General features: G+C 39.1%; 1 protein-coding gene across 3 annotated transcripts in view; it reads right to left on the reverse strand.

The window, feature by feature from the left end:
- EIF2AK4 (eukaryotic translation initiation factor 2 alpha kinase 4) overlaps positions 1-17,156 on the reverse strand; it is a 114,166-nt gene extending 97,010 nt beyond the window's left edge. Inside the window, exons 1-3 of one of the 3 annotated variants that reach the window (XR_002646592.3) lie at positions 16,885-17,156; positions 4,695-4,807; positions 1,714-1,816 (exon numbers count right to left, since the gene is read on the reverse strand). Coding sequence is in view for 2 of the 3 variants with exons in the window: in XM_089907384.1 (XP_089763510.1) it covers positions 1,714-1,816; positions 4,695-4,807; positions 16,885-17,028 (360 nt within the window). In the remaining variant the exon portion in view is untranslated. The other 2 variants (XM_089907384.1, XM_022587503.3) reach the window with 2 other exon arrangements.
- Between the last annotated feature and the right edge of the window lie 6,182 nt (positions 17,157-23,338).

A 23,338-nucleotide genomic window follows, 5' to 3' on the forward strand; every position in this document is an offset into this window, starting at 1 on the left:
CAGTGGTAAATGGGAATGTTTCCTTAACTTCTCTTTCAGATTTTTCATCATTAGTATATAGGAATGCAAGAGATTTCTGTGCATTAATTTTGTATCCTGCTACTCTACCAAATTCATTGATTAGCTCTAGTAGTTTTCTGGTAGCATCTTCAGGATTCTCTATGTATAGTATCATGTCATCTGCAAACAGCAACAGCTTTACTTCTTTTCTGATTTGTATTCCTTTTATTTCTTTTTCTTCTCTGACTGCTGTGGCTAAAACCTCCAAAACTATGTTGAATAATAATGGTGAGAATGGACAACCTTGTCTTGTTCCTGATCTTAGAGGAAATGGTTTCAGTTTTTCATACAATCACTTTTTTTTTAATTTTAGAATTTTATTTATTTTTTTATACAGCAGGTTCTTATTAGCTATCCATTTTATACATATTAGTGTATACATGTCAATCCCAATCTCCCAATTCATCACACCACCCCCACCCCCTGCCACTTTCCCCACTTGGTGTCCATACATTTGTTTTCTATATCTGTGTCTCCCTTTCTGCCCTGCAAACCATTTCATCTGTACCATTTTTCTAGGTTCCACATATATGCATTAATATACAATATTTGTTTTTCTCTTTCTGACTTACTTCACCCTGTATGACAGTCTCTAGATCCATCCACGTCTCTACAAATGACCCAATTTTGTTCCTTTTTATGGCTGAGTAATATTCCATTGTATATATGTACCACATCTTCTTTATCCATTTGTCTGTCGATGGGCATTTAGGTTGCTTCCATGACCTGGCTATCATACAGTCACTTTCTATACTACAACAATCACTGAAGTTCTTGGAAACGCAACTTAGATGGCTGTGACTCAATGTGTTATAGAATGCAAGTAAAAAACTGTCCAGGCACTTTCCTAGAGGCCCAGCATAGACATGGAGGCCTAGGGTTAGCCCTTAGTTAGCTTTTCTCCATTTTTATAGGATGGGATAGTTAAGCATGAGCTACCTAGGCAAAAACACTGAGTGATCTTATACAAAAGTGAGGAAATAATTATATTTAAGAGATAATAATACTCTCTGTAATTATACACACAGTACACACAGAGTTAATACACACAGTAATACTCTGCCCTAAGAAGTCACCTAGCGTAGCCCTCCAGAGAGAGCTCTGCCACCCAAGGGGGAGCTCATGTAGACTGTGATGTCACAGAATTAAAAAAGAATCAGTACTGAACTAGGTGTAAATGCTCAGGTATAAAACGGACATTGATGGAGGAGAGTGTATTGTTAATTGTTGAGAAGGAAAACAGTCTTTCTGATATGAAAATTGGAGAGGTGGCAAAGTTTGGTAAGATATCACTTGTCTGCAAACATTTTCCAGCATAAAGGTTGAAGTCAAGATGAGGTCATGATGTCAGGTCCAAAGTGTGCAAAAAGAATGACCAGGTTCATATAAAGTGCTTCCAGAAGAATTCTTAAGCAACAGTACTATCTATATACACTCTACAATTTGTAATTCATAAATACCATTAATTAAAAAAATACAAACAGCAATGTTCCCCTTTGTAGATACCAATAAAACCCAAAACATCCTAGTGAAATTTAGATTTGAGGTGCAACAGGAAAGCCTTTAACCCAAAGAAAAGGCCAGAAGGCAAACACTGTTGAACATGACGAGATTTTTACCATCCTCTCATAATTCCAGTTTAACAAATCATACCTCGCCACAATGTTTTTTGGCCACTTCTTCTAGGCGGGACTTTAGCAAATTAACAGTTTCATTTGACAGACCTTTGGCATTCATTAATGCTATTTCAGGGACTCTGGAAAAGAAAAAAACAAAAAGGAGTTACTCTAGAAAGTACAGATTATTTGCATTAATATTTGCTAAGTTCCAAGCTCGGGGCCTGGGGATTTCATAAGGGCCTCATTTGTGAATCTCTCTGTACCCCCAGCAACATTTCTTTTCATCTCAAAAGCATTTTAACTTTACCCCAGCAACTCTGTTGACACAGTACTCAGCATGGAGGCACCTGCAGCCTGTGGGGGCAGCAGTGGGCTGGCTAGTCGTCAGTGTGGGCAGTCGGGTGCCCTGATCCCCCAGAGGACCAGACATACATGATTGGGGCTCGATCAGGGGTCTCCCCAACTCCTCTGTGTGATTTCAGCTTTACAACCTGATTTAAATTTTTAGCATCAATTACTGTCTACTGCCTTTTAAAAAAATCGCTCCAGCTCTGTGTGTGATTCTAGCCTAGTAACTTCACTATGAGCTCCCTTGTATGGTAACGCTCCATCCTGGCTTGCCCCTCAACGTCAGTTTACTCAGACAGCTCACCTGCCAGAGTCCAGACGCTCTGTGCTCATTAGTGCACTCCGGCATAAAGCAGGACAAGAATACTAGGCAAGATGGAGCCACAGTGATCTATCTAGTATTCCTACAACATGCTGTGTCCCAGGCACTCATTCTGCTGTAAATGAGCTCACTTACTCATACATAAATCTAGTCATGCACATTCTGCAAACTCTGCTCTTCCAAGGATGCCTACCACACTCTCCTCTCCATCCCTATAGAGCGCAACTAAGAGTTAACACTTTCTACCCAAGGAAAGAACAACCAGCCCTTGGGGTTCTTTTACTTCCAACCAATACACATCTAATAACAACTCTGAGATTCAGTAGGCTTCATTTGAAGAGAAGATGATTCATCACTTCCCACCAAGCATTTCTGAGTAATTCATGGCGTTTTACCTTGGCGAAGCCTTTACTCTTCACTTACCTATGGATTCTCTCAATGCTTCAGTATGACAGATTGCTACAATCATCAATCTAGTTGGATAGATGGAAATCGGAGAGAGACTACTGAGTCTATGCGTGGTCCAGCCAATCCAGGATTCTCTCTCTCACAGTGGCATCAAGGACTATTTTGCAGAAAAGGAAAGTTTTCCTGCCCCATATCATCTCAAAAGATAGGAATGTTTCCCCAAGTCAAGACTTACATAATTTTTTTTAAAAAAATCAAGCAGTCATTATATAGCAATATTAACAAAATGGTGAAAAATTCAACTGCAACACTAATTAAACTTGCTTTAAAATTTCCAGTGTTCTCTTTATGCCTTTGCTACATAATTCATAATTTTATGTAGCTGATATTATGATGTTTACTTTTTAACTTTTTGTTAAGCATTTGCATGCTGTTTCTTAAATAATATTTTTACCAAGTAGACACATCAAGATTTACCTGACGAGTTCTCTAAAGTAGTGGTTCTCAACCAGGGGTGATTGTGTACCCCCCAGAGGACATCAGTCAATGTCAAGAGGGCAAAGAAGTTCTGCGCCCCTCCCCGCATTCCTTGCCTAAGCATCTCTTCCATCTGGCTGGTCCTGAGTTGTATCCTATATAATAAACCGGTAATAGTAAGTGAAGTGCCTTCCTGAGTTCTGTGAGCTGTTCTAGCAAATTATCGACCATGGGCATTATGGGAACCTGCAAATTTATAGCCAGTTGATCAGAAGTACTGGGACTTGCAACTGGCATCTGAAGTCTTGTTGTGGGACTGAGCCCCTAACCCAGCTATCAATTTTAGTGTCAGAATTGAATTGAATTGTCTGGACACCCTGTTGGTGTCAGAAAAGACACCACCTATACAGTGTCAGGAAAACTAAAACCTAGAGAGGCACTGTCTTATTTTTCTTTGATAAAATTAATCACCCTCAATTAATGCATAAATTAACTTTCTGAATACCTACTATATCTACTCTAGGCATAGAGGTTGGGCAAAAAGTGGGTTACTAACTTTGAGGAGCTCAATTTGACCTATCTGTATTTTCACATTCTCTATCACCTCTTAAGATAACAAGTCCCATACATTTACCACCCACTGTGTAAGGCAGGACTTCCTTTTGTCACGTTCCTTCACTGGCTTCCTACACAACAAGCTCAAACCACAAAACATCATCCAGGCCAATCTGCTTTTCCACATGGAATGTCTGGGGAAAGATTACATGGACTATGCATGGTACTTTGAAAAAAGAATACTCAAGTCCTGATAGCTAATGCTTTTGTTTTACAAGTGAATCTCAGCCAGAGGGAGTATCACCTTCAGTGGGAGTTTAGAAATACATGAGGTTTTCGGCTGTCTCACTGACTGGGGAACTCTCTTGGCATCAGTGGGTAGAGGCCAGTGATGTTACACGTCCTGCAGGGTGTGGGAGTGCCCAGTGAAAACTCGTTAGCAGTCCCCCCACAGAAACAGGGCAACTCTAAATCCTCCTTTACTCTAGGAAGTAAAGGTCCCATTGGCCTGGAAGGCTACTCTAAGTCCTAATGCCTATCATACTTTAAAACTAAGTCCACAAGGCTTTTATAGTCACTGCACCTTTATCTTTTTCTTCTAGATTGTTCCTCTTGTTTATGAAGAGTTAAACAAACAAAAGTTAACATATCAGAGGAAACAAACATTAGTCATGGAGCAAATATCACCATCCATAGAGACTACTAACAATAAGCTGACTTAACAGGAGACAGGTTTCATGACAATGTCTATTGCTGATGTAGTTTTGATGAAATGCAAGTGATAGGAAATAAAATTTTAAATGGAATAGAGGCAGAAGGAGAAAACACCATTAAGTTCAAACTGTTCTTATGTTTTCAAAACAGAGAACTGAAATCACATCAAAGCTATTTCTAAATGTACTCACACATCTGGATAGGTGGGTGGGCATTTCACTCTCAAATCCACTTTCACATATACTTCTTCACCAGTCAAGCCCTGAGGGTATAGAACTAAACTGATTTCAGGAGGCTCTTTGACCTAAAAGAGAAAAAGAAAATCTTTTTTTCTCTAGAGAGCCAATCATTAAAGATTAAGATAAAAATTATTAATATTTTAGCCAAAGTTCTACTTTTTAAATATTACACATAATTTTATTTTATATAGGTGTTGGTCACATTTTCCTAAAGCATGGTTTAAAAACAAAACCTGGAGGGCAGACAGCAGAAGCAAGAAGAATGACAATCCTGCAGCCTGTGGAACAAAACCCACATTCACAGACAGACAGACAAGATGAAAAGGCAAAGGGCTATGTACCAGATGAAGGAACAAGATAAAACCCCAGAAAAACAACTAAATGAAGTGGAGATAGGGAACCTTCCAGAAAAAGAATTCAGAATAATGATAGTGAACATGATCCAGGACCTCAGAAAAAGAATGGAGGCAAAGATCGAGAAGATGCAAGAAATGTTTAACAAAGACCTAGATGAATTAAAGAACAAAAAAACAGAGATGAATACAATAACTGAAATGAAAACTACACTAGAAGGAATCAACAGCAGAATAACTGAGGCAGAAAAACGGATAAGTGACCTGGAAGACAGAGTGGTATAATTCACTGCTGCGGAACAGAATAAAGAAAAAAGAATGAAAAGAAATGAAGACAGCATAAGAGACCTCTGGGACAACATTAAAAGCAACAACATTCGCATTAAAGTGGTGCCAGAAGGAGAAGAGAGAGAGAAAGGACCCGAGAAAATATTTGAAGAGATTATAGTCGAAAACTTCCCTAACATGGGAAAGGAAAGAGCCACCCAAGTCCAGGAAGCGCAGTGAGTCCCATACAGGATAAATCCAAGGAGAAACACACTGGAACACATAGTAATCAAATTGGCAAAAATTAAAGACAAAGAAAAATTATTGAAAGCAGCAAGGGAAAAATGACAAATAACATAAAAGGGAACTCCCATAAGGTTAACAGCTGGTTTCTCAGCAGAAACTCCACAAGCCAGAAGGAAGTGGCATGATATATTTAAAGTGATGAAAGGGAAGAACCTACAACCAAGATTACTCTACCCGGCAAGGATCACATTCAGATTCGATGGAGAAATCAAAAGCTTTACAGACAAGCAAAAGCTAAGATGATTCAGCACCACCAAACCAGCTCTACAACAAATGCTAAAGGAACTTCTCTAAGTGGGAGAAGAAAAAGACGTACAAAAGCAAACCAAAAACAATTAAGAAAATGGTAATAGGAACATACATATCAATAATTACCTTAAACGTAAAGGATTAAATGCTCCAACCAAAAGACACAGCCTTGCTGAATGGATACAAAAACAAGACCCATATACATGCTGTCTACAAGAGACACACTTCAGACTTAGGGACACATACAGAATGAAAGTGAGGGGATGGAAAAAGATATTCCATCCCCTGAAGTAGCTATACTCATAACAGATAAAATAGACTTTAAAATAAAGAATGTCACAAGAGACAAGGAAGGACACTACATAATGATCAAGAGATCATTCCAAGAAGAAGATATAATAATTATAAATATATATGCAGCCAACAGAGGAGTACCTCAATACATAAAGCAACTGCTAAGCGCTATAAAAGAGGAAATTGACAGTAACACAATAATAGTGGAGGACTTTAACACCTCACTTACACCAATGGACAGATCATCCAAAATGAAAATAAATAAGGAAACACAAGCTTTAAATGACACAATAGACCAGATAGATTTAATTGATATTTATAGGACATTGCATCTAAAAACAGCAGATTACGCTTTCTTCTCAAGTGCACACAGAACATTCTCCAGGATAGATCACATCTTGGGTCACAAATCAAGCCTCAGTAAATTTAAGAAAATTGAAATCATATCAAGAATCTTTTCTGACCACAACGCTATGAGACTAGAAATGAATTACAGGGAAAAAAATGTAAAAAACACAAACACATGGAGGCTAAGCAATATGTTACTAAATAACCAAGAGATCACTGAAGAAATCAAAGGGGAAATCAAAAAACACCTAGAGATAAATGATAATGAAAATACAATGATCCAAAACCTATGGGATGCAGCAAAAGCAGTCCTAAGAGGGAAGTTTATAGCTATACAAGCCCACCTCAAGAAACAAGAAAAATCTCAAATAAACAATCTAAACTTACACCTAAATAAACTAGAGAAAGAGAATAAACAAAACTCAAAATTAGCAGAAGGAAAGAAATCATAAAGTTCAGAGCAGAAATAAATGAAATAGAAACAAAGAAAACAATAGCAAAGATCAATAAAACTAAAAGCTGGTTCTTTGAGAAGATAAACAAAATTGATAAACCATTAGCCAGACTCATCACGAAAAAGTGGGAGAGGACTCAAATCAATAAAATTAGAAATGAAAAAGGAGAAGTTACAACAGACACCGCAGAAATACAAAGCATCCTAAGAGACTACTACAAGCAACTCTATGTAATTAAATTGAAGTAATGAAATTGAAACTGTGACTAAAAATCTTCCAACAAACAAAAGTCCAGGAGCAGATGGCTTCACAGGTGAATTCTATCGAACATTTAGAGAAGAGCTAACACCCATCCTTCTCAAACTCTTCCAACAGTTGCAGAGGAAGGAACACTCCCAAGCTCATTCTATGAGGCCACCATCACTCTGATACCAAAACCAGACAAAGATACTACAAAAAAAGAAAATTACAGACCAATATCACTGATGAATATAGATGCAAAAATCCTCAACAAAATACTAGCAAACAGAATCCAACAACACATTAAAAAGATCATACACCATGATCAAGTGGGATTTATCCCAGGGATACAAGGATTCTTCAATATATGCAAATCAATCAATGTGATACACCATATTAACAAACTGAAGAAGAAAAACCATATGATCACTCAATAGATGCAGAAAAAGCTTCTGACAAAATTCAACACCAATTTATGATAAAAAATCTCCAGAAAGTGGGCATAGAGGGAAACTATCTCAACATAATAAAGGCCATATACGAGAAACCCACAGCAAACATCATTCTCAACAGTGAAAAACTGAAAGCATTTCCTCTAAGATCAGGAACAAGAGAAGGATGTCCACTCTCACCACTATTATTCAACATAGTTTTGGAAGTCCTAGACACAGCAATCAGAGAAGAAAAATAAATAAAAGGAATACAAATTGGAAAAGAAGAAGTAAAACTGTCACTGTTTGCAGATGACACGATACTATACATAGAGAATCCTAAAGATGCTACCATAAAACTACTAGAGCTAATCAATGAATCTGGTAAAGTTGCAGGATACAAAATTAATGCACAGAAATCTTGCATTCCTATATACTAATGATGAAAAATCTGAAAGAGAAATTAAGGAAACACTCCCATTTACCACTGCAACAAAAAGAATAAAATACCTAGGAATAAACTTACCTAGGGAGACAAAAGACCTGTATGCAGAAAACTATAAGACACTGATGAAAGAAATTAAAGATGATACAAATAGATGGAGAGATATACTATGTTCTTGGATTGGAAGAATCAACATTGTGAAAATGACTCTACTACCCAAAGCAATCTACAGATTCAGTGCAATCCCTATCAAATTACCAATGACATTTTTCACAGAACTAGAACAAAAAATTTCACAATTTGTATGGAAACACAAAAGACCCTGAAGAGCCAAAGCAATCTTGAGAAAGAAAAACAGAGCTGGAGGAATCAGGCTCCCAGACTTCAGACTCTACTAAAAAGCTACAGTAATCAAGACAGTATGGTACTGGCACAAAAACAGAAATATAGATCAATGAAACAGGATAGAAAGCCCAGAGATAAACCCATGCACATATGGTCACCTTATTTTTGATAAAGGAGACAAGAATATACAATGGAGAAAAGACAGCCTCTTCAATAAGTGGTGCTGGGAAAACTGGACAGCTACATGTAAAAGAATGAAATTAGAATAGTCCCTAACACCATACACAAAAATAAACTGAAAATGGATTAGAGATCTAAATGTAAGACCAGACACTATAAAACTCTTAGAGGAACACATAGGCAGAACACTCTATGACATAAATCACAGCAAGATCTTTTTTGATCTGCCTCCTAGAGTAATGGAAATAAAAACAAAAATAAACAAATGGGACCTAATGAATCTTAAAAGCTTTTGCACAGCAAAGGAAAACTTAAACAAGATGAAAAGACAACCCTCAGAATGGGAGAAAATATTTGCAAATGAAGCAACTGACAAAGGATTAATCTCCAAAATTTACAAGCAGCTCATGCAGCTCAATAACAAAAAAACAAACAACCCAATCCAAAAATGGGCAGAAGACCTAAATAGACATTTCTCCAAAGAAGATATACAGATTGCCAAGAAACACATGAAAGAATGCTCAACATCATTAATCATTAGAGAAATGCAAATCAAAACTACAATGAGATATCATCTCAGACCAGTCAGAATGGCCATCACGAAAAAATCTACAAACAACAAATGCTGGAGAGGGTGTGGGGAAAAGGGAAGAACCCTCTTGCACTGTTGGTGGGAATGTAAACTGATACAGCCACTATGGAGAACAGTATGGAGGTTCCTTAAAAAACTAAAAATAGAACTACCATACGACCCAGCAATCCCACTACTGAGCATATACCCAGAGAATACCATAATTCAAATAGACACATGCACCACAATGTTCACTCCAGCTCTATTTACAATAGCCAGGTCAAGGAGGCAACCTAAAATGCCCATCGACAGACGAATGGATAAAGAAGATGTGGTACATATATACAATGGAATATACTCAGCCATAAAAAGGAATGAAATTGGGTCATTTGTAGAGATGTGGATGGATCTAGAGACTGTCATACAGAGTGAAGTAAGTCAGAAAGAGAAAAACAAATATCGTATCTTAACGCATATATGTGGAACCTAACAAAATGGTACAGATGAATCAGTTTGCAGGGCAGAAATAGAGACACAGATGTAGAGAACAAACGTATGGACACCAAGGGGGGAATGTGGTGGGGAGTGGTGGTGGTGGTGGGATGAATTGGGAGATTGGGATTGACATGTATACACTGATGTGTATAAAATGGATGACTAATAAGAACCTGCTGTATAAAAAAATAAATAAAATTCCAAAAAACCCCGAAAACCTCCAAGACAGAGTACATATTCCTTTTCAAAGTTTCTAAGGAGTGACCTGAAATGTCCCTGAAATGTAGCCTCCATTCATTCAAATGTCACTGAGCGCTGATGACCTTCTGAGTGCTGCCCTAGAGACTGAGAGTTCAGAGGCAAATCTACACAGACACGAACCCAACTAGCTGGCACAGAGTAGAAGACAAATGAATGCTTTCAAAAAGTGATGAGTGCTGTAAAGAAGACAAAGCCAAGTCATGGAACATAGTGATGGAGGAGGAGAAGGTACGCAGACAGGCAGGTCAGGGGAGGCCTCTTGAGCAGGGGATACTTCGAATATTGAGATAAGTGAAAATCTTGACATGAAGAAATCTGATAGCTCTTCTAAAATTGTGTATGCTTTCAACCAGCTGCTTTTCACCAAATACTCCATTCTTCTTTATTTATGTATGCTTTTTCCAAAAAGGATTTGAGGCAGTTTATATTATCTATATATCATGAGAAAGGGGAGGCTGAGGGAACATATACACATACGGTCCAGACACTTGACCAACTTTGCGAGGTAGGTGCAATCTCCTTTGTACAGACATTTTACAGACAAGGCGGCTCAGGCTCAGACTTTCAGTTTCTTGCCCACCAACACACAGCAACAAATCTGGACTTCAAATCCAATTCTGACTCCCAAGCCTGTCTTTTCCATCAGCCCTCCCTTGTTAATGCCAACCCTGAGTTGCTGTGACTGAGCCTTGACTTTCCCTTGGAATGTCCAGGCAGCCAGGGCAAAAAGAGAAATGCGGCATTATCAGAAAAGAAAAAAGATAAAAATTCTTCTAAGGGTAATAAAGTACTTAGCAACATTAAATTCTAATAGAAATTTATAACATGAACCTCACATGTGGCACCATGAATCACACAATCAGCTATGTATATAAAATACGTAAGCTTGGTTTTTATTTCTTTTTAATAGAATCCCTGATTTTTTAGCTGGATACATTTCCCAGATGCCTTTGCAGCTCAGCGTGGCTACTGGATTAATTTCTGGCCAGTAAGATGAAAGAACTATAATACGCAATTTCCAGGAAGTGAACTTTATCAAAGGAAAGGGATGAAACTTCTTCATCCCCTTCTCATTCCAGCTGGCTGGAATGCAGATGTGATGACTGGAGGTCAGACAGCCATTTTAGACCACAAAGGGCACTTTAAGGATGGTAGAACAGCAATTCAGAAACAGCCGTAGACTCCAGACTTTTACATGTAAAAAAATAAACTTTGTTATTTTAAGTTTTCTGTCATATGTAGCTAAACCTAATCCTAACCAGTACAGGCTCACTGGAAAATAAATAAATAAAGACAGTCAGGGAACAGTGCTTTCAGAGGTAAGAACAGAATATTTGCCAGGCTTCTCTCAAGTGAACTGAGAGGCTTCCCAACATGTGAAGATGCTTTTATGCAAAACATGTTTAGGATACCAAGTGTTAGCTCATATTAGGGCATTCAAGGACTCCTGGAGCTGAACAGGACTTGATTAAAAAGTTCAACAATCAAGATGTTCTAAAGATTAGGATTGGGTAAGACCTCCTTCATGCCTTTAGAAGATAAATGGTCATTAGAATTCAATGTTGATAAAATCTTTGATTTAACCTGCACAAGGAAATAATGAATTCCTGGAATATTTGTAGGTAAAAAAACTTAAAGTAAGGGGTAACCAAAAATTTTTGAGAGCACCTAATGAGAGGAAAACACAATGCAGAATGTATAGCTACAAAGTATACAAAATTCTACATAAGAAAAAAGATTTGTTTTGAAGACTGAAAATGCAAGTGACACGAAGGCAGCATAATAAGTAGTCATGGAGAGAAGGGCACGCTACAATGAGAGATGAGTTAAATTTGCTTCTCAATGAGATCATGAAGTTGGAGACTCTCCTGAAGTACCATCAAATAACCAAACAAATCTTCAAGGTATAAAAAGTGAAAGAATAACAGAAACTCAGTCCTAAAACATAAAAGAGGTAATGCTCATTTGGACTAATCCCCCCTAGAATTAAAAAAATTAAAAACACTAGCTCTTCAAGAAACAAAACCCAAGGATCTTAATACACCCCACAGGATGAGGAACACTGACCCAGGGGGCCTTTTTTTTTTTTTTTTTTTTTTTCCGGTACGTGGGCCTCCCACCACCGCGGCCTCTCCCGTCGCGGAGCGCAGGCTCCGGACGCGCAGGCTCAGCGGCCATGGCTCAGGGGCCCAGCCGCTCCGCGGCATGTGGGATCTTCCCGGACCGGGGCACGAACCCGTGTCCCCTGCATCGGCAGGCGGACTCTCAACCACTGCGCCACCAGGGAAGCCCGGGGACCCTCTTTTCAGCCCAGTGCACAACACCTGGAAGAGCGCCCGGCCAACACTGGCAGAAACCCCAGTTTCTCAGTCTGAATGTGGTTTTCTTGGGCACTTCCTCACACTCCGGCCCCCAAAAATAAACTGATGTAAGCATGTGTCTATTTCTGTTAAAAGTACTGGAGTGAAGGATAAGACTATAAAAAACTGAGAATTTTATCAGCCATTCCACATAGGAGCAAATCTTTTGGTTCCAAGGCATGAGGGTTAATGACAGCCTGCGATTAAACTTTACTGGTTTACAAGATGAGCAGCAGAGTGAGGATGAGGTTTGGGAAATTAATTAAAAATACTAACACAAGAGGGAGAGGGATGGACTGGGAGTTTGGGGTTGGTAAATGCAAACTATTACATTTAGAATGGCTAAACAACACGGTCCTACTGTATAGCACAGGGCACTATATCCAATCTCCTGGGATAAGCCATAATGGAAAAGAATATTAAAAAAAGAATGTATCTATGTGTAAAACTGAGTCAATTTGCTATACAGCAGAGACTGGCACAACACTGTAAATCAACTATGCTTCAATTAAAAAAAAATACTAACACAATTTTTCCTTTACACAGCCATGTAAATATACTTGACACTACTGAACTTAAAAATTACACTTAAAAATTGTTAAGCTAGTATATTTTATGCCATGTGTTTTTAACCACAGCACATAAAAGAAAAAGTTACACAATTCAAACCACTTTCAGGTATTTGGTCTAGAATTGTTACCTAGATTCTGCTCATCACATCCCCCTTACATTTCGATGGCAAGACTTCGCTCAGCATGGCCTCTTGTTTCTTACCTGCCTCCATTCTCACATGCTGTAATGTGGGGAAGAAACTAGTCTGTGTGAAAAAACAACAAATCTAGAAATATAGTAACATGTGCAAGCTAGATAATCTGGGCAAGTCTTTGGTTTTAAGTCTGTGAAGATGCCCCTCCCCGCCAAAAAAAATGATGATAGTAAAATCTAAGAAATTAGATTTTATGTCAAATGCCTTAATCACTGACTTCCCCCTATATCTCTGTTTCTAAATAGACCCAAATACATTTGGGAATTATTTCAGTTAATAAAAAAATTTTGAGAGCTTTTTACCAGGCACTAGGCATGTACATGTGAACAAATACAGAGACCCTGTCCTTATGAAGCCAGCCTACTCTCATACAATGTAAAGGTGGCATTTCAAATTAGTGGAAAAGACTGAAAAAAATCATCTGTGTTAGTCTAACTGGCTAGTTGGGGGTGAAAGTGGGCAGCCTAGATTCATACTCAGACAGAGGTAAGAACTTTAAAAAATAAAATGCTATTTCTATATTTATTTGATGGAAGTTTAAAAACAAAGTCATGAAAGAATTAAAAGAAAGTCTTGAAGAATTCATTCTTTTGGTAACACTGGAGCAGGGAAAAAAACAAACCACAGGGACCATGTAACAACAATAAAATGAAAAAAAAAAGGTCATGTTGACTATATTAAAGTTTTAAAAAATTGCATAGATTACCTAAATATCAAAATGCATAATGGTTAATTAGGGGAAAATATTTGCAATATGTGACCCCAAATGCTAATTTTCTTAACATATAAATTAACATCTAAATAGCTCTGACATATGAATAAGAAAGTAGACAATAGAGTGTAAAAATAAACCAAACAACATTGAACAGTTCACAGAAAAAAATTCATGGCTTACAGACAAAGGTGGTCCTCATAATTTACAACTAAAGAAGTAAAAATGTTTCATCTACCTACTGGCAAAGATACAAAAGTCTGACACTACAGTGTTGGTGAAGATGTAGGAAAAGAAGCACTCATACACTACCGGTGGGCCCAGAGACAAAAGCAAGGCTTTAGGAGGGAGGTTTGCAATAGCTATCAAATTATAAATGAGCAGACCTTTGGCTGACAGAAAATTAGCCAAGATAATTAAGTTAACAATAAATTTATAACTCTAGAGGAAATTATATTTTCAACTAGTGGTGTCCAAACTTTAGTATGCAAAATAATTTTTAGCATGTACTCCCAAAATGTTATTTATAAATAACGTACATATGTTACTAAACCAAAATCTACATTATAACACATCCCCCAAAAAGAAGTTTAAAAAACTTCAGATGTTTAAAAAACCTAAAGTTTACTCAGGTCAATAATTCTGAGCTGAATTTACTGGCAACAAATTTGGCCTGAATTGACATGAGGCTATTGATAGTCTTTATCCATCCCACTGAGTGTGAATATTTGAATATTCACATGGTTTGTTGTGTTTGATTCTGCATGCTGCTCCAGACACTGAGTGAGGTATTAGGTAAGTATGGAATGTGCACATGTGGCCATGAACACAAACACTTCTGAATTCTGAAATGTATCAGGCCTCAGGGTTTTGCATAAAGGATTGTGGGCTTGCATAACCTTTCCCTAAAGAGTGGCAAGTAATAAGTATTTGTTGAATGACTACATTTTTTTAAAAAACGTTTTTAAACTTTTTTTTAAATTGAAGTATAGTTGATTTACAGTGTTAATTTCTGCTGCACAGCAAAGTGACTCAGTCATACACATATATACAATCTTTTATATTCTTTTCCAATATGGTTTATCCCAGGATATTGAATATAGTTCCTTGTGCTATACAGTAGGACCCTGTTGCTTATCCATTCTACATGTAATAGTTTGCATCTACTAATCCCAAACTCCAAGTCCATCCCTCCCCCACCCAACCCTCCTTGGCAACCACAAGTCTGTTCTCTATGTTGAATGACTACATTCTGATTCATCCTTATGACCACCAATTATTTGCCTAGCAAAGTGTTAAGGCTATTTGCCCATGTACCTCAGGGTACAGCTATCTGAATCCTTCTACCTGCCTATTACAGTTTTTGATTTTGTTTGCTCTACTATCTTGTTATAAAGACCACCAGCTATAAATTCTGAGATTATCAGTATCCCTACCTACAGCAGTACCTTTTTCTTTTCTGTTTTCTTGCAGTCTTAGGACCAGATAATTAAGCTGTGTAAAGTAAATAAACTGTCTCTGAATGAAGTCTCAGCAACTTTGTACTGAGCCCCCCGTGTACACTTTGCAACAGGTATTTTGGCTTCATGAGCCAAATTCCTGGTTCTCAATGTTTGGGAACAGAGAAGTTACCAGACCAGAAAGTTACATTGTTATTTTATTACAAGCTTGTATAAGGGGAATATTTACATTTTTACTATTTCAGCTTAAAAATAACTCTTGAAATTAAGCACTAGAAAGGTAAGCTCCCTGAGGGAAGGGGGTTTGGTTTGGTTTGTGCTTGACTGTGTTCCCAATACCTAGAACAATAAATAGTTAATGAAGGAAGGAAAACATTGGATGAGAAGGAAAATGTTTTGCCCTGACAGCTCCCGAAGATCCTATTTCTTGAGAAAATCTCAGATGTGCTGATAAGGCACATGTTGTAAAATGCCAGAATTAAAGGTAGATGAAGGGGGCTACCCTGGTGGCGCAGTGGTTAAGAATCCACCTGCCAATGCAAGGGACATGGGTTCAAGCCCTGGTCCAGGAAGATCCCACATGCTGTGGAGCACCTAAGCCCCTGTGCCACAACTACTGAGCCCGCGCTCTAGAGCCCACGTGCCACAACTACGGAGCCCACGTGCTGCAACTACTGAAGCCGGTGCACCTAGAGCCCATGTTCCACAATAAGAGAAGCCACTGCAATGAGTAGCCCCCACTCGCCACAACTAGGGAAAGCCCATGTGCAGCAGCGAAGACCCAACACAGCCAAAAATAAATAAATTTAAAGGTAGATGAAAGAAGGTACTACTTTTTAAATAATACTATAAAGAGTTTGGTAGATAATTCTTCAAGGATGATGAGGGAAAGACTGTCAGTATCAGCAGCTTATAATGTGCCTTAACTTACTTCCAGACAAAAAGGAAAATAATATTTTAAGTCAAATGCCATTTTAAAAGGGTGAACTCAGCACATTCCCTCTCCATTACAGCTAAGAAGACTGTATTCCATACTCTCTAAGCGCCTTGGAGAAAGGTACAGAGGAAAGTTGCTCCACACAGCACAATACAGGGAGGATGCCTGAGGAGTACAATGGGATCACATGGTTAATAGTTTTGAACACATACGGGAAGGTAAGACTTCTGACTGAAGGCATCAGTAAGATCTGTGCAAGAGCCCCCAAAGCGTTCCCAAAGTTGCAGTGGGTCCCTATGAATGCGCTGTTGTATCAAACTCAAGGGCTGTCAGGGAGGAAAAAAGGCAGGACAGTAAGGAGGCAGGGAAGTTATGGAACGTCAGTGGAAATAAGAAACAGGGCCAGGTAAGACTGGAGCCGACGGGGGGAAAAGGCTGTAAGAGAATTCGTCCCAGTTGGGGGTTCTGGAGACCCGCCAAGCGGCTGCGTGCGCAAGGACAGAAAGTGAGCGTGGGTGGAATCGCGAGGGATGAAAGGACTCCAGAATCCTAAGCTGGGGTAGGCGGTTCGTTTCCGGCAGAGCCGGGCGGGCCTGGCCGGGGTAGATCGAGCCAGGGGAGCTGGGCCGCAGCACGCCAGCCCCGACCAGACAAGCCACGTTCCTACCCGTCCGCACGCGTCCGGCCGCAGGTCCTGGAAGTCGGAGCCGTAGATGGCCTCCAGGGCCTGCAGCTCGTGGTCCTGTCGCTGTGGGTAGCTCTCCGGCGGCTCGTCCCGGCCACGCCCGTGGGCCCCGCGGCCCCCTGCCATGGTAGTGCGGTGGGCAAGGCAAGGCAAGGCGGCCTTGCGGAGGTGGGTGGGCCTTAGGCAGGCTTCGCTCCGGGGGCGGGACCGTGGGCGGGGCTCCAAGCCGGAGGCGGGGTCACGGATGGGGAGAGCTCCGCGCTTGGGGGAAGGATCGCAGCCGGAGCTCCACGCCGGGAGGGGGCTTGTGGGCGGGGCGTCGGGACGGGGGCGGGGTCAGGGTGGGGGTGGGGCTCGGCGCCCAGCAGGATCCCCGCCGGAACTCCGCGGCCCTGGCCGGCTCTTGAGTGAGAAGCGGCGTCATGAACGGTATTAGCGCGTGAGCAGCTTCGGCATGGGAGCGAGGCTGGGGGAAGGTTTAGTCCACATTCTCCTGGGGGAACTGAGCGGGGGAACCTGCAGGGACGTGGGAGATCAAATCCATCAGAATGGAATGATAATGCCAAGGGGTATGGTTTTCACGAAATAAGTCTCTTTCACAGAAGTGCCTGCTGGAACTCCTTCACTCTGGCATTGGTAGGAGACGAAACTCTGAAGGGCAGACTTTGATGGGTTTTCCAGCCGCTTTGACTCCCCTTAAGCCTTCCCAGAAGACGACCAGGAGTAAAAATCGAGACCACTACTCCCCTCCCCGCCAGTTTTTTACCCTCGAACTCGTCCCGTTAACCATAGATTCAACATCCCAGTGCATGTTCTCTGTTCCTACATGTAGACCCTAGGGGTCAACAGTACCACCATGCAATTTCAACTGAAAAATGTCTTTCCACTCAGGCATCTTATGAGCAACACTCCCATGAAGAGAATTATGTTGCATGCCCAGTTTACTTAATGTGAATTGAGGAGGTCTTTCTGTTATATCCTGTCTCCAATCATATTTTTTCAAGTTTATAAAATAACCTATCTACCCAGAGATTGTCATTACATTTCATTTTCAGTTGGCTACTAATCCTGCATGTTGATTTAGAATAATCATATCGTATTATCTCAAGTTAAGTTTAAGTGACATTTCCTTCTGTCTGCCTTGCTTACCCCTATACTATTTGCTTAATAGTGATTATTTATACTATTTGCTAAATAATGATTATTTAAGTATCTTGCTGTCATCTATCTACTCAGTTGTGGCCAGATAACACAAAGGCACTAGTTTGACCCAAGGCCCCTTCAAACCATCTCCTCTTTCCCTCCCCTAGGGACCTGTTCTTTTTCCAGTGATGCCTATTAGGTAAATGGCACCACCCCCTCCCCATTGGCCCAAGCCAACTAAGAGTAATCCTGGATTCCCTCTCTCTCATCTCTCACATCCAGATAGTTACCATTTCTTCCATTCATCCACTTCACTCCATCCCACTGCCACTAACTTGGTTCAGGTCACCATCATCTCTTCCCTGGATGACTTCAACAGCTGGGAAACTAGTCACTGCTTTCATTCTTGCCCCACTTTAAGCCATTCTTCCTATTGCAGCCAGAGTAATGTTTCTAAATTTAAAATATGATCATATCACCCCAGTTCTTAAAATCCTTCCATTTCTCCATTTTTTTAAATTAAAATACTGTAGTTATGGAAAAATTTCACACATACACTAAAAGTAGGGGAAATATTACAATACCCCCCTGTACTCATCACTCAGCTACAACAAATTTAGAATCTTATTCAATCTTATTTCATTTTTCCCCTCTCCCCACCCCTCAACGCAGACACACACACACACACACCTCCTTAGGAGTGAATCTTAAAGAAAATCTCAGACATCATAAGATTCTTTTTATAAACACTTAAGTACATATCTCTAACAGATAAGGACATTTTGTGAACATAATACTGTCCTTATACCTTAAAAATATAACAGTTGCTTAACATTATTTAATACCCAAATTATGTTCAAAATTCTCCATCTGTCTAAAATTAGAATCTGTAGTGTATGCTGGACCTATAAAGGATATAATCAAAACAATCAGCAAAATTTGAAGGGGGTCTTGTGGATTAGACAGCATTATTATATCAGTGTTAACTTCCTGAGTTTAATGATTGTACTGTGGTCAAATAGAAAGTGTCCTTGCTATTAGGAAATTTCCACTCAAACCGTAAGGGGTAATAGGGTATTACATATACAATTAGCTCCCAAGTGATTCAGAAAATAAAGAGAGAAATGATAAGTCAAACATAGATGTCGACCATTGGGGGGAATTTAGGTGAAGGATATGTGAGAGTTCTTTGGATAATTCTTACAACTTTTATGTAAGTGTGAAGTTATTTCAGAGTCAAAAGTTCACAACAAAAACCCTGGCAAACTGTTCTCCAAAGTGTTGTACTATATTATATTCCTACCAGTTTAGGAGAGTTCTAGTTACTCTGCATCTTTGTCAGTAATTGTTATTGTCAATTTTTAAAATTTTAAACATTGTAATTGGTGTGTAGTAGTATCTCACTGCGCCTTAATTTACATTTCCCTAATGATTAATAATGGTAATTAGCTTTTCATGTGCTTATTTGTCATTCATATATCTTCTGTCTGTTCATATCTTTTGCTCATTTTAAAAATTGTATTTTTTTATTATATTGAGTTTTGAGAATTCTTTATATTCTGAAGTAAGTCCTTTATCAGATATGTAATTTGCAAAAATTTTCTCCCAGTCTGTGGCTTGCCTTTTCATTCTCTTTTTTTGGTTTCTTTTTTTGCGGTACGTGGGCCTCTCACTGTTGTGGTCTCTCCCGTGGCGGAGCACAGGCTCCGGACGTGCAGGCTCAGCGGCCATGGCTCACGGGCCCAGCTGCTCCACAGCATGTGGGCTCTTCCCGGACCGGAGCACGAACCCATGTCCCCTAGCATCAGCAGGGGGACTCTCAACCACTGCGCCACTAGGGAAGCCCTCTTAACAGTGTTTTACAAAGAGCATAGTTCTTACTTTTGAGGGAGTTCAATTTATCAGTTTTTATCTTTTATGAATCGTGTTTTGTCATCCTATCCAAGAAATTTTTGCCTAATTCAAAGTCACAAAGATTTTCCTCCATGTTTTCATCTAGAAGTTTTATAGTTTTCAGTTTTACATTTAGGCCTATCATGAGTTTTAGTTAAAAAGTTAAACACATACCTACCATATGACACAGCTATTCACTGCTAGGTATTTATTTACCCAAGAGAAATGAAAGCATATGTCCATAAACAAACTTGTAAATGAATGTTCATAAGCCCTTAATCACCAAACTGAAAACAACCCAAATGCTCATCAAAAGTGATGAACAAACTTGTTTCTTGGTAAAAACAAATTGAGATGTATCAATACAATCAATGGAACACTATTCAGCAATAAAAAGAAATATGCTATCTATATAATAATAACATGGATGAATCTCAAAATAATTATGCTGAGTGAGAGAAGCCAGACAAAAGGGTACATATTGTATGATTCCATTTATATAAAACTCTAAAAATACAAACTTAGTAATAGAAGATAAGCCATTGCCTGGTATCAGGATGACAGAGATGAACCACAGGGAGGGATTCTGGAGGGATTCCAGTGGGACAAGAAGAAACTCCTGGGAGTGATGGATATATTCATTATCTTGATTGTGGTGATAGTTTCACAGGTGTTTGCACATATCAAAACTGATCAAACTGTAGAATATATGCAATTTATTGTATGTCAATTATACTCTAATAACCTGTTAAAAGGAAAAGGTTGTTGTTGTTGTTTTGTTTTGTTTTACAGTGCTTTGTTTGCATTAGGATCCAAACAAGGTCCACACATTGCATTTGGTTGCCCTACATGAAATAACTCAGCAGTCTTGGATCATTCGAAAGTAAAGACTGGTACTTGCCTGGCTTCCGGCAGATAACCTCTAAACTCTTGGAGCATCCAGACTGGTAAGATTGTTTTTGTGTAACTGGGGTTCACAAACAATTTGTCAGGACACTCCAAGATTTCCTTATTCTCCAGGCCCTCCCTAAACCCTTATCAGTTCTCCAAGGAAGAGACTCTACTTCCTCATGACCTCCCTGCTCCCCAAAAGTACATCTCCTGGTCTTGCTGTTTACCCTCAGCTTCCCAAAGAAAAACTTCCAGACTGTTGGTCGTTGTGCCCAAATTTTAAAACTATATTCCCTTTCATTCCTGAAGGATATTTTCACTGGATATAGAATTTGGGGTCAGTGGTTCTTTTCTTTCAGCCCTTGAAAATGTTATGCCACTTCTTTCTGGCCTTTGTGGTTTCAATTAGAGCTCCGCTATCATTCACATTGTTTTTCCCCTATAGGTAAAGTGGCATTTCTCTATGGCTACTTTTAAAGATTTTTTTTCTTTGTCAGTGTCCAGAAGTTTGATTATGCTGTGTCTTGGTATAGATTTCTTTGGGTTTATCATGTTTAGCGCTCACTCAGCTTCTTGAATCTGTAGGCTTATGATTTTTGCCAAATATGGGAAATTTTCAGCCATTACTTCTTTGAATACTTTTTTGGCCCTGCCCTCTTTCCTGTCTCCTTGTAGGAGGTAAAAGCACTTAATTGTTCTTACAGCTCTCTGTGGCCTGGCAGGAGTAGGAGAGGCAAGGTGGCTCCTGCTGCTCAAGAAATTATAAAATAAAAATTGCTATTTTTTTTTGCATCAATTTGTGGGTATTTGTATGCATTTACATATTTATATACCCAAATGAGTCTTGTCCTTTAAATTCTGGAATAAGTTAAGTATATATTTTTATTCCAAAGCTGTGCCATTACTTACAAGTTAGACTGTGAGTCGTAGTATTTTATAGTCATATCTCATCTTTTAGCAAAGAAGATACTGTCTTGATCACTTAATTCACCAGAATTGGTCCTAGATAACTTTTGGCTCTATCAAAAAATTCAGATTTATTCTTAAAGGACATATTTGTTACCATCAGCAAAAGAATATTTCCTTTTATGATACAGGAAAGAATATTCCAACTTCTGAAGTTAGTTATAAAAGAGAGTCCCAAATAAGTGTTAAGATATTCTTCAACAGTTAAACAGCTTCCCAAGGTGACTCCTTTAAAGGTGATAATATTCATGGATATTTTAGTTTTGGCATACTTGCTATTAAAAAATTAGTCAGGTTGCTTTATAATCACTATGTGTAGATGTGTGTGTGCATGTGTCTATGTGTCTGTGTATATGAAATTACTGAGGCTTTCTGGGGGAAGGGGTATTCAATCTCTCACCTTCCAGATATTTTTGATGAATTTAATAGCAATCTATAGATGCAAGGACTATTACAAATTGGGAAACTGCATTAGGAGTTATAGATTCATATCAGTAGAAAACCATTTCCCAGTCCACATATTGAGATAATTTGGAATATGCAAATTATTAGTAAATATAATTAGTAAATTATTATACTAATTACATTACTTACTATAATTAGTAAATTATTAGTATTAGCTTTTTTAAACAGATAATTTCTTTTTTTGTTTTTTGTTTTTTTTGTTTTTTTTTTGTCTTTTTGCGGTACGTGGGCCTCTCACTGTTGTGGCCTCTCCTGTTGCGGAGCACAGGCTCCAGACGCGCAGGCTCAGTGGCCATGGCTCACGGGCCTAGCCGCTCCGCGGCATGTGGGATCTTCCCGGACTGGGGCACGAACCCGTGTCCCCTGCATCAGCAGGTGGACTCTCAACCACTGCGCCACCACTGCGCCACCAGGGAAGCCCAACAGATAATTTCTTTGATGGCAATTTAACATACCCCAAACTAAGAACCATAAAGTAAACGTATTTAGCCCAATAGTGTAAAGGCTAAATTGTAGACTTCTAAATCTTTAACCAAAAGCCATTTTGTCCTTTGTTAATTGCAAAGTAAGTGGTTCTTCCATTTTTTGAAATACAGGACTTGTTAGGCAGTGCTTTATTTATATTTACAAAGAGAATTCTTTAAAATGTTGAAAGGTGATGCTTTTTTTCCCTTTTGATATTTGTTGTCTTTAAGCATCAATAAACTGGAATCAATCTTATATAGTTACGTTTCATTGATTTCCTATGATGTGCCAGGTACTGTTAGAGATTTTCATTAATTTGGTATTTTATTGTCCTCTAAACAGCCTTGCAATATAGGCGTTTTTATCACTATTTGGTAGAGGAGGAAACTGAGCTTAGAGAGGTCATGTAACTGCCCAGTGTCACAAGTGGAAATAGGGGAGCAGGCATTCAAACCCAGGTCAAACTGACACCAACATCATACTGCCCACCTTCCCTGTGCCCCAGATACTAGACTCTTTATCTTGAGGGAGTTGGTAGGTTTGCCTGTGTAAAGAGACAATCTGAGTATACTAAGCTTAAGTGCTCCCCCCAAAAATTTATTTAAGTGACATA

This window comes from Delphinapterus leucas, chromosome 2 (genome assembly GCF_059928025.1).
Source record: "Delphinapterus leucas isolate spDelLeu-1000000601 "Yukka" chromosome 2, BTC_Dleu_Yukka2, whole genome shotgun sequence".
NCBI lineage: Eukaryota > Metazoa > Chordata > Mammalia > Artiodactyla > Monodontidae > Delphinapterus > Delphinapterus leucas.